The sequence below is a fragment of the Cupressus sempervirens genome, chromosome 5 (assembly GCF_028749045.1).
Source record: "Cupressus sempervirens isolate cs-2001-9-10 chromosome 5, ASM2874904v1, whole genome shotgun sequence".
NCBI classification, from domain to species: Eukaryota; Viridiplantae; Streptophyta; class Pinopsida; order Cupressales; family Cupressaceae; genus Cupressus; species Cupressus sempervirens.
In genome coordinates, this window is record NC_143122.1 from 562,993,719 (window position 1) to 563,010,793 (window position 17,075).

A 17,075-nucleotide genomic window follows, 5' to 3' on the forward strand; every position below is an offset into this window, starting at 1 on the left:
CGATGACGTCAGCGAAACGAACTTCACATGGCTAGACGAGTTCAGTGACATCATCTTCTCCAATAGATTCCTCGCGGATGAAACTGAAGACCTTTTTGATTAAAGGGTTCAATCCCTTGGCCCCTCAGCCTGCTCATGCTTCCAGCCTCCCTGGTTCCCTGGTTCCCTGTTCCCTTGGCCCTTTGGGGCAAAAAAATGTTTTGATTAGGGCAAAAGTTTGCCAAAAAAATGTTTTCAAGATTTCTGTATTTTTCTTTGGATTGGACCTTGCCCTTTTTTGTAAATTACGAAATAGTAAAACCAGGTTGATTAGTGATTTAATCAGCTATTTTGAATATGTAAGCTATGAATCAGTATTATGTACATTGTAGAATCTAAAATATTATCAATGAAAACAATAGTTTTTGGCTTCTCGAATCTCAAATCGTTGTTCTTCTTAGTCTACAACTTTGTAAGTTTGTTTCAAATTTATGTGTCAAATTTTTATAATTTATGTGTCAAATTTTTATTTCATACATATCTTGTCACCTATTCCTAACTTTGTTTTCATTATGAAATCTTTTAAATGATGAAGAATAGTTTATAAACAATTATCAAAATTTTCAATATATGTTAAATTTTAATAATTTATAGATATTATAACTATATTATATTTCAATTTTGAAACTAAATAATAAATATGAATAAATTTAGAGCATTTGCAATTATATTTTTAAATGGTAATTATAATCATATCATATACATATAATATAATTAATTATACTATACTGTAATATAATATAATATAATTATAATTTATAACCATATAATATTTATATAATATAATAATAATAACAATGAGTATGACCATTTTAGATAATCATGGATTCTATGACATGTGTCATGATTCCAGATGAATCTGAGCAGATGGGAAAATATTTCTCAAATTGGCCCGAAATTCATCCTAGGCCGTCGATCTATCAGATTGAGTCTACTGTCTGAGATGGTCATTATATATTTTATTAAATTTATTATTATTATTATATTATATTATATTATATTATTATATTATATTACATGGTTATATTTATATTTTATTATACGGTTAAGATTATATCATATGACTATAATTATATTATATTATATTATAGTATATGTTCTATTATATAATAAATAACTATAACATATAATATTTATATAATATAATAATAATAATGACTCGAGTCATCGACGGCCCGGGAGGAATTTCGGGCCGATTTGGGGAATCTTTTTCCATCTGTCCAGATTCATCCGGAATCATGACATGTATCACGATTCTGGATGGATCTGGGCAGATGAGAAAAGATTTTTCAAATCGGCTCAAAATTCCTCCCAGGCCGTCGATGACTCAATGATTCTTATTATTATTATTATTATTATTTATATAATATAATAATAATATTTATATAATAATAATAATAATAATATTATACCATATAATATTTATACAATGTAATAATATTAATAATAATAATAATAATAACAAGTGACGCAAGCGTCATAGTTCCTGCCATTTAAATTTTTAGTTTAAACAAAATAGAAGAAGCAATGTTCCTATTGAAACATTGATAATTACTTGCTATGGTTTGAATAGTGTAAAATAACTTATTTGCATTAGATAGAAAATCTAGCTTGAGATAAGATGGTGCCCTAGTATATTAGCACCAAATTCAAGTTTTTATAATGTTCTTAAATAAACTTTAATAAATAAATAATTATGAATAAAATAAATTCTCATATATTTATGTTAAATTATTGTGATTAAATATTTATATAGGTATTCTAGTTCACAATCAATAATTGAAAAAGTAAAATAGAAAATTGAACATAATAATATAAAATACTAAAAATAAAATAAAAACTATATTGAAAAATATTAAGATTTAAGTTTTATTTCTTATATAAAGAAAATAGTCATTGATATAATTACTTTATATTTAAAATAGTTGTAAAAATGATTTTCTATGGTAAAAGAAGATTTGTATGAATAATTAATGTAAAGATGACATAAGCTATCATTAATGCAAAGATGACATAAGCTATAATTAATGTATGAAAAGTAGAGTGTACAAAATATGCTAATTTTCTATGAAGAAAATTAATTTTACTCCCTACTATTTTTGCTCTAAGCCAATCAAAGAAGAGATAAATGATTTTGTTTAAATCATTTAAATAGATGGAAAATTTCAAACTATAGTTGATAGACATATGTGTTAAAAATTCTTGACTCTCATTGGCTAGTTAAAAAGTTATAGCAACTAATATGGCATCTAATGGATGCAATAGTATCCTGCCATGGCAGGAACTAATAATTTCGTCGATGACTCGAGTCATTAATATTATTATTATTACATTATATAAATATTATATGGTATAATAATAATAATAATATTATTATTATTATTATTATAAATATTATTATAATAATAAATATTATTATAATAAATATTATTATAATAATAAATATTATTATTATATTATATAAATATTAATAATAATAATAAGAAGAAGTTAGAACCATCGAGTCATTGACGGCCCGGGAGGAATTTTGGGCCGATTTGGGAAATCTTTTCCCATTTGCCCAGATTCATTCGAAATCGTGACACGTGTCACAATTTCGGATGAATCTGGGCAGATGGGAAAAGATTTTCCAAATTGGCTCGAAATTCCTTCCGAGCCGTCGATAACTCGAGTCAATAATTATTATATAAATAATAATAATTTCGTCGATGACTCAAGTCATTATTATTATTATATTATATAATAATAATAATATATTATACTATATAAATATTATATGGTATAATATAATAATAATAATAATAATAATAATAATAATTCTAGAGTCATCGACGACCCGGGATGAATCTCGATCAATCAGATTGAGATGGTCATTATTATTATCATTATATTATATTATTTAATATAATATTATATATTAATATACTAACAATAATAAATTTAATAACCATTTGATAGTCTATAGATCGATGGCCCGAGATGAATTTCGGGCCGATTTGGGGAATGCTTTCCCATTTGCCAAGATGCATCCGGAATCATGACACGTGTAACTTATGTACATCACTACATTATTTAATATTGATTTTGAGTCTTGACAATTTATTATGGACCACAATTAGATGTACATTGTACATAAAAGTTAAAACCATTAATTTCTTATTACTTTCATTTTAACTATTAAACTTCAAGTATTACCTTTTTAGAGTATGAAGTTGAGAGTTTTGGAACGTAAGATGACTTAGACGAGAGTCCGATAGAATAGCCATAGGGTTTTCAAATTTTAAATTTTCAAAGACTGGCAGTTGTGTTCTGGTTTCTAAAGACTGAAAGTGTGAAACTTGGGTATCAGACGACAACACCAATTATCTAATCTCAATTTCAAGTATTTAATTTTTTTCAAAAAAATTCCATTGTGATTTGCAGCAATAGAAATCTTGATTTTAATTGTCTTAAGTTTACACTTTACAATTATTTTGAATAGGGTCTGAAGTCTAATAACCAATAGCAGCCAGGCATGGGCAAAAAAAAGTCAAAAACCTCCCAAACAAGTGCACCCATAAAGGAAAAGAACACCATTATACAACTCAGACAACTGCTACAAACCCCAGGTTTCACCGATGAATGTCATGATATTTTTGATCCTGTTATCCATGGAGATTCTGGAATCATGGCAATTAGACATTCATTGTCTAGTAAGTGGAAAGATCCCTAGAAGGGGAGAATTTATTACAAATATAACAGTAGTATTGGTGCATATACAAATAAACTAGCTACTTTGGTTACTGGATTAGCAAACCTCGCTGCACCCAAAGTATTCCCTGGCCCTGAAATTGTAATGCTATGCGCTCAGAATTATGATGAAAATAGAAAGGCAATTGTAAACCAAAACACTCAGGAGGAAATTTTATCAATAACTGAGACTGAATTTTTGACTCTGTTAGACCTAGGGTTAGGGTTTAGAACATAAAGCTCTAATGAGCGCATTGACTTGGATAAACTAGCTCAGGCTTATGACAAGCTGGAAAGAAGTTTTCAAAATTCATATATTAAGGGTTTAATACCCTCAGCGTCCACTAGTAGTGTTACTGTTACACTGGACAAAAACCATAAGCCTCCTTATCAGTATGATATTTTTGTGCCATGGGTTCAGAATACTATTTCTTTGTTATCATTTTTCCTAGGATTGGACAGTAACAAGGAAGTGGGGGCCAATGTTCTTGAAATGATTTATAATATCCATTGGCGAGGTCAGTCAGTTGACAATGTAGCAGTAAGATATGATTTTGTTTGGTACATTGTTGAATCTATCCAACAACAGTTACTAATGATTAAACAAAGTATAGCTACAGGCAAGACGAAGACATTTAGGTTCACAAGTTACTTGTGCTACCTTCTTTTAGCTAAGCATTGCCCAATATTTGAGACAGAGAACAACAAGCTTGATATTGAGGTCTATAAGTTTGATGAGAAAACTCAGAAGAAATCAGAGACACCAAGTCCAGTATATGAGTGGACACATAAGATGAGGATGACTGCTAACAATAAAAACTACAACTATTTTGTAGACTTCTTTTTGGCACCTATTTACCAAAAAATCACAGGCACTACAATGCCTAGATTGTCTGTGTCTTGTAAAGATTGCATTCAATTGGGAAGTCAGATTCAATTGGCTGACTGGTTCTTCATGGAAGAATACATTGTCTTAAGGTTTTACGGTTCAGCGGTTGAACCCTGCAAACTTCCAATGCATGTTACAGAAAGGGTTTTTGCACTGAAATATGTAAGGCAGATGGAGAGCGCAGATGAACTTTTCAGTGGACAACAAAAGAAAATGATATTTCCTTCCTTGCCTTTCACAATTGGAGGCCTCACATTTGAGAGAAAGGCTTTCAAAGTGGCAAATGATTTGGTAACCTTTTTTGGCTTTCATTTTGTTAGTCACTAGAATTATGATCCACTGAACATAATAAAAACAAGACTTATTGCCAATGGGAACTCTGTGAGAAAATATCAACACTAGGAGATGCCATTGATAGAAAAGTTAAAAAACAAGGATTCGTGGGATGAGGTTAAGAAAGAGATGGAGAAACATGCAGTAGAGAATAATATTTCAATGCAACAACTATCATCCCAAATTACGACATTGCACATATTAGAGTCACACAAATCAAGGCCTCTGACATACTTAAATTTCTACGAGAAAGCACCTAAAACTTCTAAGAAGTCTATACCGAAAGCAATTAAAGAGGCATGCATATATGAAATGTGGTGTCAAACCAAGATAACTGAGTTTTGGAAAATGAGGCAAAATTTGGGTGAACCAAAGACATCAAATTTTTTTGAGGATGACCTTTTCAACACTTATTGGGATAAAGAGCATCCAACTGTACTATATCAACTTGAGAGTTGCAGTGATAGTGATATTCAAAGACAGGAGGAACTCCAGTCTGATGCTGACATTCAAGGTATTGAGGATTTTGGGTCAACCAAGGGTAGAGATATTATTAAACTTCAAATGAGTGATTCTACTAAACAAACGTATGGTAAAGGAGCAACTATGATACAAAAAATGGGAAATGTAGGTATAGGGCCCATTGGTGCAAGTGGTGATGGGATTTGGAATCCAATTCCAGTGCCAGACTCACCCAAAAGAGGAAGTAAACCAATCATTGGAAGCTCTGAGATTGAAGATGATTCATCTAAAAAGGGCAAAAAACATTATACTTCTGCTTCTGAAGGTCATCCGAAAACATTATTTGATAAATCTTCAAATCCAGTTGTAGTTGATCCCACTGGCACTGGCACTGACATTGGCACTAGCATGGATGAACCTTGTGCAAAAAAGCAAAAAATTATGACAATTACACTGCAAGAAATGTCAACGGTTACTTCACCAATGTATGCACCAGTGGCTTCTATACAAAATCCTAAAAATAGTCCTAAAACGCTAGGATTTGGAATGGGCCATCTTCAGTATGTTGGCAATCCTCAAAATACAATTGTAGGTGGATTAAGTTTAGCTGGAGATGGAGGAGCATTAGCATTCAACTATACAATTGATAATTCACCTTTCAAACACTCAATTGTGTTAGAAAATCCGGATTTTAGTTTGAACGAGTTTGCATCAAAGTTTGAACAGACAAGCAAAAGTAATAGGCAAATTATGAAGACTTTGAAAAGTGATGCAGTTGCCGAATGTCAGGGATCTACTAACAGAATATTTCCAACATATGATCCAAACAATGAAATGATGAACTTCATGGCTATTATGCCCCTGGGTAGAGATAATAATCCACCACAAAATGTAATAAATTGTAATGATATACAAGTTACCAGTCTTCAAATGGATTTGTCAAAAGTGAAAAATATTGACAAAATTAATATATCAAAAGAGAGCAACAAAATGGTCTACTCTACACTTCTGAAAGCGGAGAGGGAAAACAAAACGCTTACAAAGCAAATAGAAAAGTTACAGGCAGACCTTGATAATGTGAAGGCGAAGGAGAAAGTAGCAGACAATAGGTTCAAAGAATTGCAAAACAGGATAAAGAAATCTTTTCCTACAGAGGCAATTGTCCAGCAAGAAAAGATGAATGAACAAGTGCAACATTTGACTAAAGAATTGGATGGGTGCCAAAAAAGACTTAAGAATGAACAAGCGTCTACTGCATAGTTGTTCAAGTCTGTAGAGAGTAGTGCACAGGTCATGAATCAATTGAAAACTGAGTTGGAATCTACTGCCAAGGAAAATAAAATTTTGAAGGATGAATGGGAGAAGGAAAAGAAAAAAATGGAGTCTAGGGAAAGTATGATTTTTAATTTGCAAAAGGAATTGGGGAATAAGAAGAAAAAAGAGGAGTCTACTGCAAAAAAAATCCACAATTTGAATAACCAATTGGAGAATATGAAACAAAAAGAGTTGTCAACTGCAAAAACTATCAATGATTTGAAGGAGGAATTGGAGAATGCAAAGAAAATGGAGTCTAGTGTTACTGCAAGCACTAACACAATCCACAAATTGAGGAGGAAATTGGAGAATGCAAAGAAAAAAGAGGAGTCAGCTGCAAAGCAAAACCTCAATTTGAGAAAGGAATTAGAGAACAAGAAGAAAGAGGAGTCTACTCAAAGTTTCCATGATTTGAAGAAGGAATTGGACAGTGCGAAGAAAAAGGAGTCCACTTCAAAGACAATCCATGATTTGAAAAGGGAACTCAAGGGAAAAAAGAAAAAAGAGGTAACTACTGCAAATAAAATCCAAGATTTGAAGAAGAAATTGGAGGATGAGAGGAAGAGAGGAACTGATTGGCAAAGACAACTAGAGGAAATGCAGAAAAAGAGTGAAAAAGAGATGTCTGAAATGAAGAAAAAGGTGGAGAATGTAATGGCAGAAAATAGAACGACCTCTTTTGAAGACCATCATGTGAAGGATACTATAATAAACACAGTTAAGCTTATGAAACAAAAAATTTGGGACAAAATAATGACGATCAGTGATGGTTTGGTTGAATGGCTTGACTTAAATAGCAATCTCAGAGTTGTCTTTGAAAATACAAAAATTGATTTTCAGGGTAAAAGACAAATCTTCACCAGTTCCTTAAAAGATCTTTCTGACCAAGTTCTCAATAAACTAAAGAGATCCAGTGACAGGGATTTGGAAAACCATGGAATAAATAACCGCTTGGATGCCTATGTAATGGCCATTAATGTCTCTCAACATTGTGAAGAAGTAACGCAAATTGGTGAATCGCTCAATTCTGCTTCCAAAGAGTTGATGAAGATGAATAACACCATAGTGAACTTGCTGAATGTTGGATTACCAAATCCTGCTAACTCAAAAAGCACATTTATTGGAAACGAAAATTACATGAAAAAGTTGCAGGGAAGGATGAATTCTCATTTAGGGGAATTGCTTGAGGAATTCACTCCGGAGGGAATTGCAAGTTGCATCAAACCACTGTCAACAATGAGTGATGCTATAGATAGATTCCTCCTATCATATGATTCTATCTCTTAGAAGTATTTTTTGTTGACAAGACTACAACTGATTAGCTACAACCTCAAAAAAATGGGGCTTCCAAATGATGTAGAATGGAGCGCCCTAAAGAAATTCAGTGAAGCTGGGTCATCTTCTCAAACTATTACTGTTGCTATCAGTGGCAGTCATAGTTGATAGAACTAAGTAGTAACACTGTAACTATTGGAATAATGATACATTTGTCATTAGTTACAACACTTATTTGATTCTGAATGCTTATCGAGTTTATCACTCAGTTTACAGTTCATACCGAGCATTCATTGGTTACCAAGTATGTTCAGTAGTGTTTACCGAGTCAGGAAGGTAAACAAAGGTTTTAGTGTTTACCGAGTCAAGAAGGTAAACAAAGGTTTTAGTGTTTACCGAGTCAGAAAGGTAAATGAAGGTTTTAATGTTTACCGAGTCAGGAAGATAAATGAAGGATTTAATGTTTACCGAGTTAGGAAGGTAAACGAAAGATTTAGTATTTACCGAGTCAGGAAGGTAAATAAAGGTTTCAGTGATTACCAAGACAGAAAGGTAAAAGAAGTATTCAGTGCTTACCAAGTGAATCGAAGGAGTTAGTTTCTACCGAGTGACACAATGTTTACCAAGTCACCAGTGGTTACCAAGTTCCAAGCTACTTAGAATGATTAGTATGGACCGAGCCCCTACCTCTACCGAGTGCATGACAATGCCGTGTAATGTAGTGGATACCGAGTGTCAGAAGGTCACCGAGTGAGTTTGAGGAACCTGAGTTTTCTACTATTTGGCTGACTCAGTAATGTTTTGTCCACTTGTGTTTGGCCGACCTTGTTGCTGTAAATATTGGAATGGTATATATGAAATGTATTATGCCATTTGCAAATATTAAAAAAAAAAGAAAAATTAAAAAAAAATGATGAAGAGGAGTAACAGTGAAGTAAGAGCGAATTGAAAAAGAATCAGCAGCGGAGTATTCAACAAGGTTATCAAGGAGCAGCAAAGATATATCCATCACATCAAGTGATCAGTACATAAGATCTAATCAGCAAACCAGTTGCAAGCAGATCCACTGCTTCATCCTAACAGGTGAATTAGTTTTGTAAATCCTTTAACAGGGTAGACTTAACAGTCTTTTGTAAATCTCCTAACAGAGTGCATACTTCATTGTATGTTTGTAAATCCTCTAACAAGGTGGATCTAGCAGTCTTACTTGCTCCTAACAGGGAAAATCACCAGAAGTGATCACTGTAAGCCTTAACCAGCCAACTTTATACTGCAGTATTGAAGTTTCGTGGGCATCATCCCCACCCCAGTTTTACTTTCAATTTGAAAGGTTTCTAAGTCACCAAATCAGTGTGTTAATCTTTTCATGCATACAGTAAAGTAGATGAATGAATGGTGAATTTGTTATTATGCTGAATTGGTTTAAATTTTAAAGCTTACTGATTCACCCCTCCCCTCTCAGTAACCTTGTTAGTCCTAAATATTTCCAACAGTAACAACTTAGTAAGTGATAGAACTATAATTGTTTTGTTACTTTTTTCTCTTTAATTTCAAATTTTGGATTTAATTTCAACTTTGTTTAATGTTAATTGTTACAAGAATCAAGAGCCAGCATATCAGGATAGTTGGGCAGCCAGGCACTAGCATAGTAGCATACTATGGCATATCAGGAATCAAGAGCTAGCATATCTGATCATATATACAATTACAAACCAACCTACAGCTATTGTTGCTCACTTGTATTTGCAAAAGGGAATTCACGGTCATTGCAATTTGACATTGAGTCATTTGCAAAGGGTTGTAATTGTTTGTAATTGACAATCGTTAAATGTATTATGTTATAGGCTGATTTGTAATTATAAATTATAATACAATTTTTTTAAAATGGAGCTTATTCTGTTAAATGCATTATGTTACAATTTCTTAAAGAAAAAACTAGAATCAATGAAAATCTCACCATTTTTTAAAAATGCAATCAATGAAAATCTCCACATGTAAGTACTAAGTTTGTAACATCAACATGTTCAAAAATAAATAAATAAAATTAAGCATCTATAAAGGGACAGTGAATGGGGCAGGGGCCCTAGCTCAGTTGGCTAAATCTTCCCTGTTGCAGGGGGTTGGTCACGGGTTCTAGTCTCCCCCGTCCCCGTGGTACCGATGGGCGTGTCGTGCCAGCACTACCGGTCATGTTAAAAAGTTTACCCAGTGCATTAAAAGAGCAAAAAAAAAAAAAAAAAGGGACAGTGAATGAAGGCTATAAATTAACTTCTACAAACATGTTACATAATTAATTAATAGGTAGAGTCTTAGATCAGAGCTACTAGCCTACTACTTGACTCACACAGAAGGTTGAGAAGCTGCTATAGTTGCCATTCTGCCTGGACCGGCTCAACATCACTATCATCAGAATCCTCCTCATTTATTGCATATAACATTTCATTGTTTGTTGTGTTTTCTTTAGATTCACTGTCAGCGTCAGACTCACTATGCATGCCAAATTCAACATCATCTTCATTGCTTTGACTTTCAATATCACGATATGAACCACTGCCACCGCCACTACCACTGCCACTTGTGTTTGAAATGTTGGCAATCCTTCTTCTTTGACATCGCTTTCTCCAAATGCTGACAATCCTGTCATAAGGGAAACTTTCTACCTCATACCTAGAATTATAGAGCCTCAGACAATTATCCAAATTTTTGTCTAATTTGTTTCTAACCTTTGACTTAAGGAAGCCCGAAGTACTAAAAACTCTCTCATCCTCCACTGAACCCAATATCATTGTCAAACATAAATTGGTAAGCTTGAAATATTCTGGTATTGTCTCTCTCAACTGATTGCTCTTACCAAGGTTTTTCCAAAGCTTTGTTATCGCTCCCTCTTCATTTGGGTTCTCCATAATAGCATATTGTTCCCTCATTATGTTTGCAAAGAGTATGATTGATCTCTCAGTCGAGTTTCATCTAAAATTTCATTTATGGTGACTCCATTGATTACTTTAGGTGTGCAAAAATGTTGAATCGGAGTCGTCATCCTTTTTCAAAAATTAGTTGGACTGTTTAGAGACCAATATTGTGGAAAAACAATTGACATTGCTTCCAGCAGTTCCTCTGGAGGGAATCTGAATCTGATTTCTGACGACAGATTGTAGCAAACTTGCTTGACAGAGTCAAGCACAGAGTCTTTAATCTTCTTGAAGGCTTCACTTGTAACACGTGAAAGTACCTTCTCTGGTTCTGATTCAACTTCGCTTCCTACTTCGTTGGGGTTGACGCGGGCATAGTACTGCATTGGTATGTCAACTCCATGTACCCTGGCATATACCTCATCGTTTGCACCAATATGTAAAAAGTTCTCAGGATTGTTCAAATTTGAGATTTCTAACCACTTTGCAAACTTTGTTTCATCTAATGGTAATAATCGGTACAGAGTATCCAAGCTACTACATGTCATTTTACGCAGCTTATTATATTCTACAATGTACATAGCTCTTTGTTGAACCTTTTTTATAATATTTCTCATGTCCTGTAGCATGGGGAGAATAGCTGCTAAAGTTAAGAGTAACTTAACATTAGTTAGGCTTGAATATAGCCAAGGGAATCTGTTTCGCACAGAGTGGATTAGTCCAAGCAATGACGGGTATTCAGACATTACTCGATGCACTGGTCCATCACCAAAGAGATCCATCTGGTATCATTGTCTTTAAGAAGCTTCCTCCCATCAATAAGTCCTGCAGCAAAGTGTTGAAATTCTCGGACTCGTTTTGGATTTCGACAGAAGTATTGGTAAATCTCTTTGATCAGAGATTCCACTTTACTTACACAACCAAAATTGTTGACAATTCCAAAAGCTAGATTCATTCGATGGGCCATGAAATGAATGGGAATAGTGTAGGGTGCCAAATCATTCTTGATCTTTTTGCAAAGACCGCCTTTATGACCTTGCATAACCGAAGCACCATCTGCTCCAACACACACCAAATTTTTGGCAATCTCCATGCTATCCAAACCTCCAGATTCAATTACAGTAGTCTTTAATAATTCATATAAGTTTTTAGCTGTCGCACTACGATTCAATTTAGCAACAGATAGTAGAAATGGTTGACGACAAATATTGTTTACAATATAAACATGCATGCACACCCAAGAAGTATTATCAATTGCTGTAACTTTATCTAGAGATAATGCAATGAAATCTGAGTTTTTTATAGATTCCTTCATATCTTCTATTTCAACCTGTGCAAGACATTTAGCCCATTCCCACCCATTGTTCACTGACCAGTGACTGTTAGGATAGTTTCGAGTTTTCAAAAGACGCAATAATGCAGTCATTGTAGGGCAGTCCATCATAGGGTGTCCTTTACTCAATATATAAAAGACCACACCTAATTGAACTACTTTTCCCATATTTTGCATTTTCGTTGCTTTCCCAATGAAATCTTCAATGGAACGTTCTACTGTAGAACGCTTCTCCCGCATTTGTTGGTGTAACTCGTATATTTCAGCATTCCTGATATGCAGACAATTCTCCTTTTTTTTCCAAGTTAGCACGGATTTTTCAACTCCATCTATAATTTCCTTCTTGTAAACTTTACCGACATGCTTTTCTATGGTATCAATTTTAAGCTGCAGCCTCTTCTCCTTGTTTGTTATCTCTGTGCAAATCTTACATCTGCATTCTGCAGGAGGCTCACCATCATTTGGATTGGGCACTCGTTCAATGAACCAGTACTTTTCCACCCATTCTAACTAAAAGTTCCTTTTGGACAGATCCCAGCGAGATCGATCTTTCTTCGATTCCAGTTTTCTTTTTTTCCCCTTTTGTGCATGAACCTCATTTATGGAATCATTTTTGGTTTTCTCAACCGACTGGTCCGGGACTGACTCCAACTCTATAATCTCAATTTGTGACTCCCTACTCAGGGTAAGTTCCTCCAGATCTTGTTCAAGTTCGTCCTCGACTGAGATATCAGGTTCACCAACTTGAACTTCAATACTGTTTGAGGGTCCAACTTGTGATGAATCTCCTTTTTTCAGTAACCACTGGAGATCTAACTTGTGAATCTTGTAGGTTGCCAACATTTTCACCACCAAAATATGCCGCTATGGTTCTGTGTTTTGGTAATGGTAGCCTCTCTTGGATTTCAAGGATCGAACCCCTCTTGTTTAACATGGCAAACCGATAAAGGCTGCAAAAAAAATCAACTTAGTTGTTGAACAAAAGACTTAACTACTTAGACTACATATAATAAAAATAATATGATTCATTCTCAAAAAAAGGCCCAAGGGTACTACAGTCTACGGTACTACCCAATATAATTCGCAAACCTAATACCTATAGGCTATCTTAGCATGTGAGATGTCCAGTCACCAGCGGACACTAGACAGTGAAACTAAAAAAATAACCAGTACCACTTATAAAATAATTTAAAAATCACTTGCCTTTTACAAAAACTAGGTCCACGAGTCAATGGCCAATGCACTCAGCACTTTGAAAGTTCGGCAGCAATAAGAAATGCCAGTCTCCAGACCAGAAAATAGCGAATTGTGTAGAATAATAATCTCTTATACTCCAATCTAGTTTGGCGAATTAGGCAGGATTAACAAGCGGGAATGTCAAATGCAGGCGAAATGCACCTTTCGATGCAAGCCTATAGTAGGAAACGGTTGGCTAAATGGGGCGGGTGATCAACACATGTCGGTAAAATGGTTGGCGACACCCAACCCAAGGAAAAATTAATATGGTTGTAGTAATGGCGAAATAACGTTGGCCAATAAGAAACAACATGCAAAGGTTGGCGAATTGTTTAAAATAAATGTATCCAAACTGTATATCGCATTGGCGATTGCACCGATATTTTTGACCAATCATGTGATAACTAATGGGCGACCACCCCGGGCGTTGGACCCAAATATGATAAATATCCGACGACGCGGTTGGACCCAAATATGATAAATATTCGCCAAATGACGATTGACCCGTCAGACGGGATCACCAAAAGGCGAAGATTCGCCACTAAAGTAATCCCTGATGGTTAATAAGACTTCTCCAAGGTTGGCTTACATCTTTATAATTTAAAGTAAAGGCCAAGAAACAAGTCAAAATACAATAAACTATGATTAGGTGATGAACTCTAAAATGAATGTAGAAAAATAAGATAAAAGTTGTAAACAGATTCCAATTTTTAAGTCGACAACATATATTCTAATTACTTAACTTGATAATAAGCACAGATGCATTCTTCTAAAGAGTTACATGTTTTTAATGTTAAATAAAATATTTTAAAAAGACTCAAATACATGCACCTCAAAATTCTTAAATTTTTTTACATAAATAAAATAAATATAATTTTAACAAAATTCTATATAAATCTTTATATTGTATGTGATTAGATATAATAATAAAATATTAAAAATACATATGTATATTTATATCAAAAGTAAATCTTTTAATTTAAACTGTTTTTTTTTTTTGGGGGCAAAAATGGGCATACTACTGAATATATTATTTTGACTAAAACTGGTTGAAGAGCTCAACTGAGAAAGAAACAAAAAGAACACCCAACATCATTGCAATACGTACAAGTATTAAACATCCATAAACATAAGCAAAATTACAAAGTGAAGGAATATTCCCATCAAAATTCAAAACTTGTCGAATGATTACAAATTCAACTAAAACTGTAAATGACAGTATACAATTTATCAAAACTATTGAAAAACTAAAACTGACTAAATTATATCTTTCAAAGATTTAATCCTTTAGTCAACATCAACACAACCACATAAACTATAACACTTTAATAATCTGAAAATATTTAAAATTTACGTTTGAATGGAAAATAAACTTTTCCTGTCTTGAGAAACAAAATTTAATAGTCTCCCAGAGAGGTCTCCATGTTCTGAAAAAGTTTGGGGAACAGAGTTCACATCTCACGGCTAAAAATTGCATAGCTCGTCCATATTTGATTATATATATAGACACTGAATCTCAAACTGTTTATGCTGCTTTTCATAGTAACGTTCTCAGCGTCTATTTTGAAACTGTTTATGCTGTTTATTAATCATACGTCGGTAGTATATTAATCATGTATGCTGAAAACTGTTTATGCTGTTTTTCTCTTATTGTTTATAGAGACATCTTTGTTCTACTGCATAAAAATAAAATTAGTTGAATTACTTGGATGTCCTGTAATTAATTATTTTGTATGATAAAGTTTTCAAAATATAAGATCTCACTGATAAAACCCAAGACAAACAGAGCACTTTTGAATGAACTTATAGAAGCTCTGGTTTCATTAATTACAAATATCAACGGAACAAAATAAATTTCTGGGAATTGAAGCTCTACAGAACAATTCTCATTATGGAACAGAGTATATCCCTCCTTATCTCTCTATGGAATATTCCTACAATTGAGTATTTCGGAAAAACACCACCTCAGGAATTGAAATTGGGCATTCCATTTTTCCCTTTTCAGATGGTTTAATTTCACTGAAACAAAGAGGAGTTATGGAGGTAACGCTTTACAAATATAAAACAATTGATTCTCCTCTCAAACAGAAACACCGCCTGAAGAATCACAGATTATACAAGGTTTATTCGGTAGCAAAACCTCAGCATTACAAGGCAATGAATCAATTTATAGAATTCATATGATTGACTTACCATGAGAAGATCAGCGCCTTGTAGAGCAAATGTGATCAGAAAGAGTCCCATTTGGAGGTGAAGAAAATGTGAGCTGACATTCAGCGTAAACCCAATAGGGCACTTTAGCAATACCCCCAAATTTGGCGGCAGTTCTGAAAGTACCCAACAATTTATAAGCAATTTTATTCTGAATGGCCATGTTTACAAGCACTTGTGCATTCAGAGGCTTCAATTCCACATCATTGGAGACGAGGTCAAGAACACTATAATTCCAACTATTCCTCCTCTGTTCAAAGGGTTCCAGTTGCTGATACCCTACAAGCTCATTCCTCAAATACAACTTGAAATTTATGTACTCATACCTCAAATCTACCTTGTGATTTGCATTTATGATGTTCACCAGGAGCCAAATGTCAGCATTCATGAGATAAGTGGAAGGGTCCAGATTGATTCTCCCGATCCTGCCCGCCATTAATTCAATGCGAGGAATCTTGGGATGAAAGAGCAAGAAAACTATCAATACAATGAGGCCTGCAAGAATTGCCAAGATGATCATAATTGCACATAGACAAGCACTACACCAGACACAATACCCCGTCTGAGGCCGTGGAGGCAAGATTGGTTGGTCACCATATGGTAGGCTTAAATTTGTCTCCGCCTCTGCCATCTTCATGTTGTGGTATGTTCCATACACCACCTTCCCCAATATCTCTATGTTCTTCTTCTTGTTCGGATGGATCTTCAGAGTTGCCATGGCGGAATCCTGCAAAATTGGTGAGGGAGAAATGGGATTATCAATCAAATGGGGGGATTCTTCTTTCCTTCTTTCTTCTGATTTGATTTGCAGAGGAGAAGGTAAAGTGAATTGGGTTTCCAAGGCTCTCTTAAGGTGCTCGGTGGGGAATCACGTTTCTTCGTCTCGTGGAGAAAAGGGGTTTACATGGAATGGTCCCATTGTGGGGGCATATGAGCATCCCAAGACATCATAGGAATGGACCCATTTGTTTCAGGGAAAAATGTATTCTCTTCACTTTTGCCTGGCTATTCCCCACTTCAAATGATTATTTTATACGGAGATTAGGCTGAAAAGAGCAAGATTAGAGAGTGGTAATGATACCTTAATGGATTCTCACTTAAAAAGAGAACTGATACCTTTCTTGTTCTCTCTAGGAGGTGTGGTATCGTGAATTGTGTTCAACTCACAATGCTTGGACTTGGATCATTTTGATATGTTGTGAACAATGTTTCATTTGATCTAAGATGTTGAAATATGCGAATAATAGATGGGGGCTTCAGAATTTGATGAGTATTGTGGGTGTGAGTTAAGTTACTTAATATAGTGAGAATATTATTGGAAATTAGAGTTTTAACAAATTTGTGT

The 17,075-nt window shown here is 34.2% G+C and overlaps 1 protein-coding gene across 2 annotated transcripts; it reads right to left on the reverse strand.

Annotated features, from left to right (window-relative positions):
* Positions 1–15,178: 15,178 nt before the first annotated feature.
* Positions 15,179–16,707, reverse strand: LOC149557176 (uncharacterized). 2 transcript variants are annotated; one of them, XM_089785947.1, is made up of 2 exons: positions 15,713–16,707; positions 15,179–15,195 (listed from the first exon to the last, which is right to left on the reverse strand). In XM_089785947.1, exon 1 carries the CDS (start codon positions 16,446–16,448, stop codon positions 15,723–15,725), a length of 726 nt encoding a protein of 241 aa, XP_089642073.1. In that variant the 5' UTR covers positions 16,449–16,707; the 3' UTR covers positions 15,179–15,195; positions 15,713–15,722. The 2 variants fall into 2 exon arrangements, with proteins under 2 accessions (XP_089642073.1, XP_089642071.1); XM_089785945.1 differs by lacking the exon at positions 15,179–15,195 and adding an exon at positions 15,311–15,616 and having other exon boundaries at positions 15,713–16,706.
* Positions 16,708–17,075: the final 368 nt, after the last annotated feature.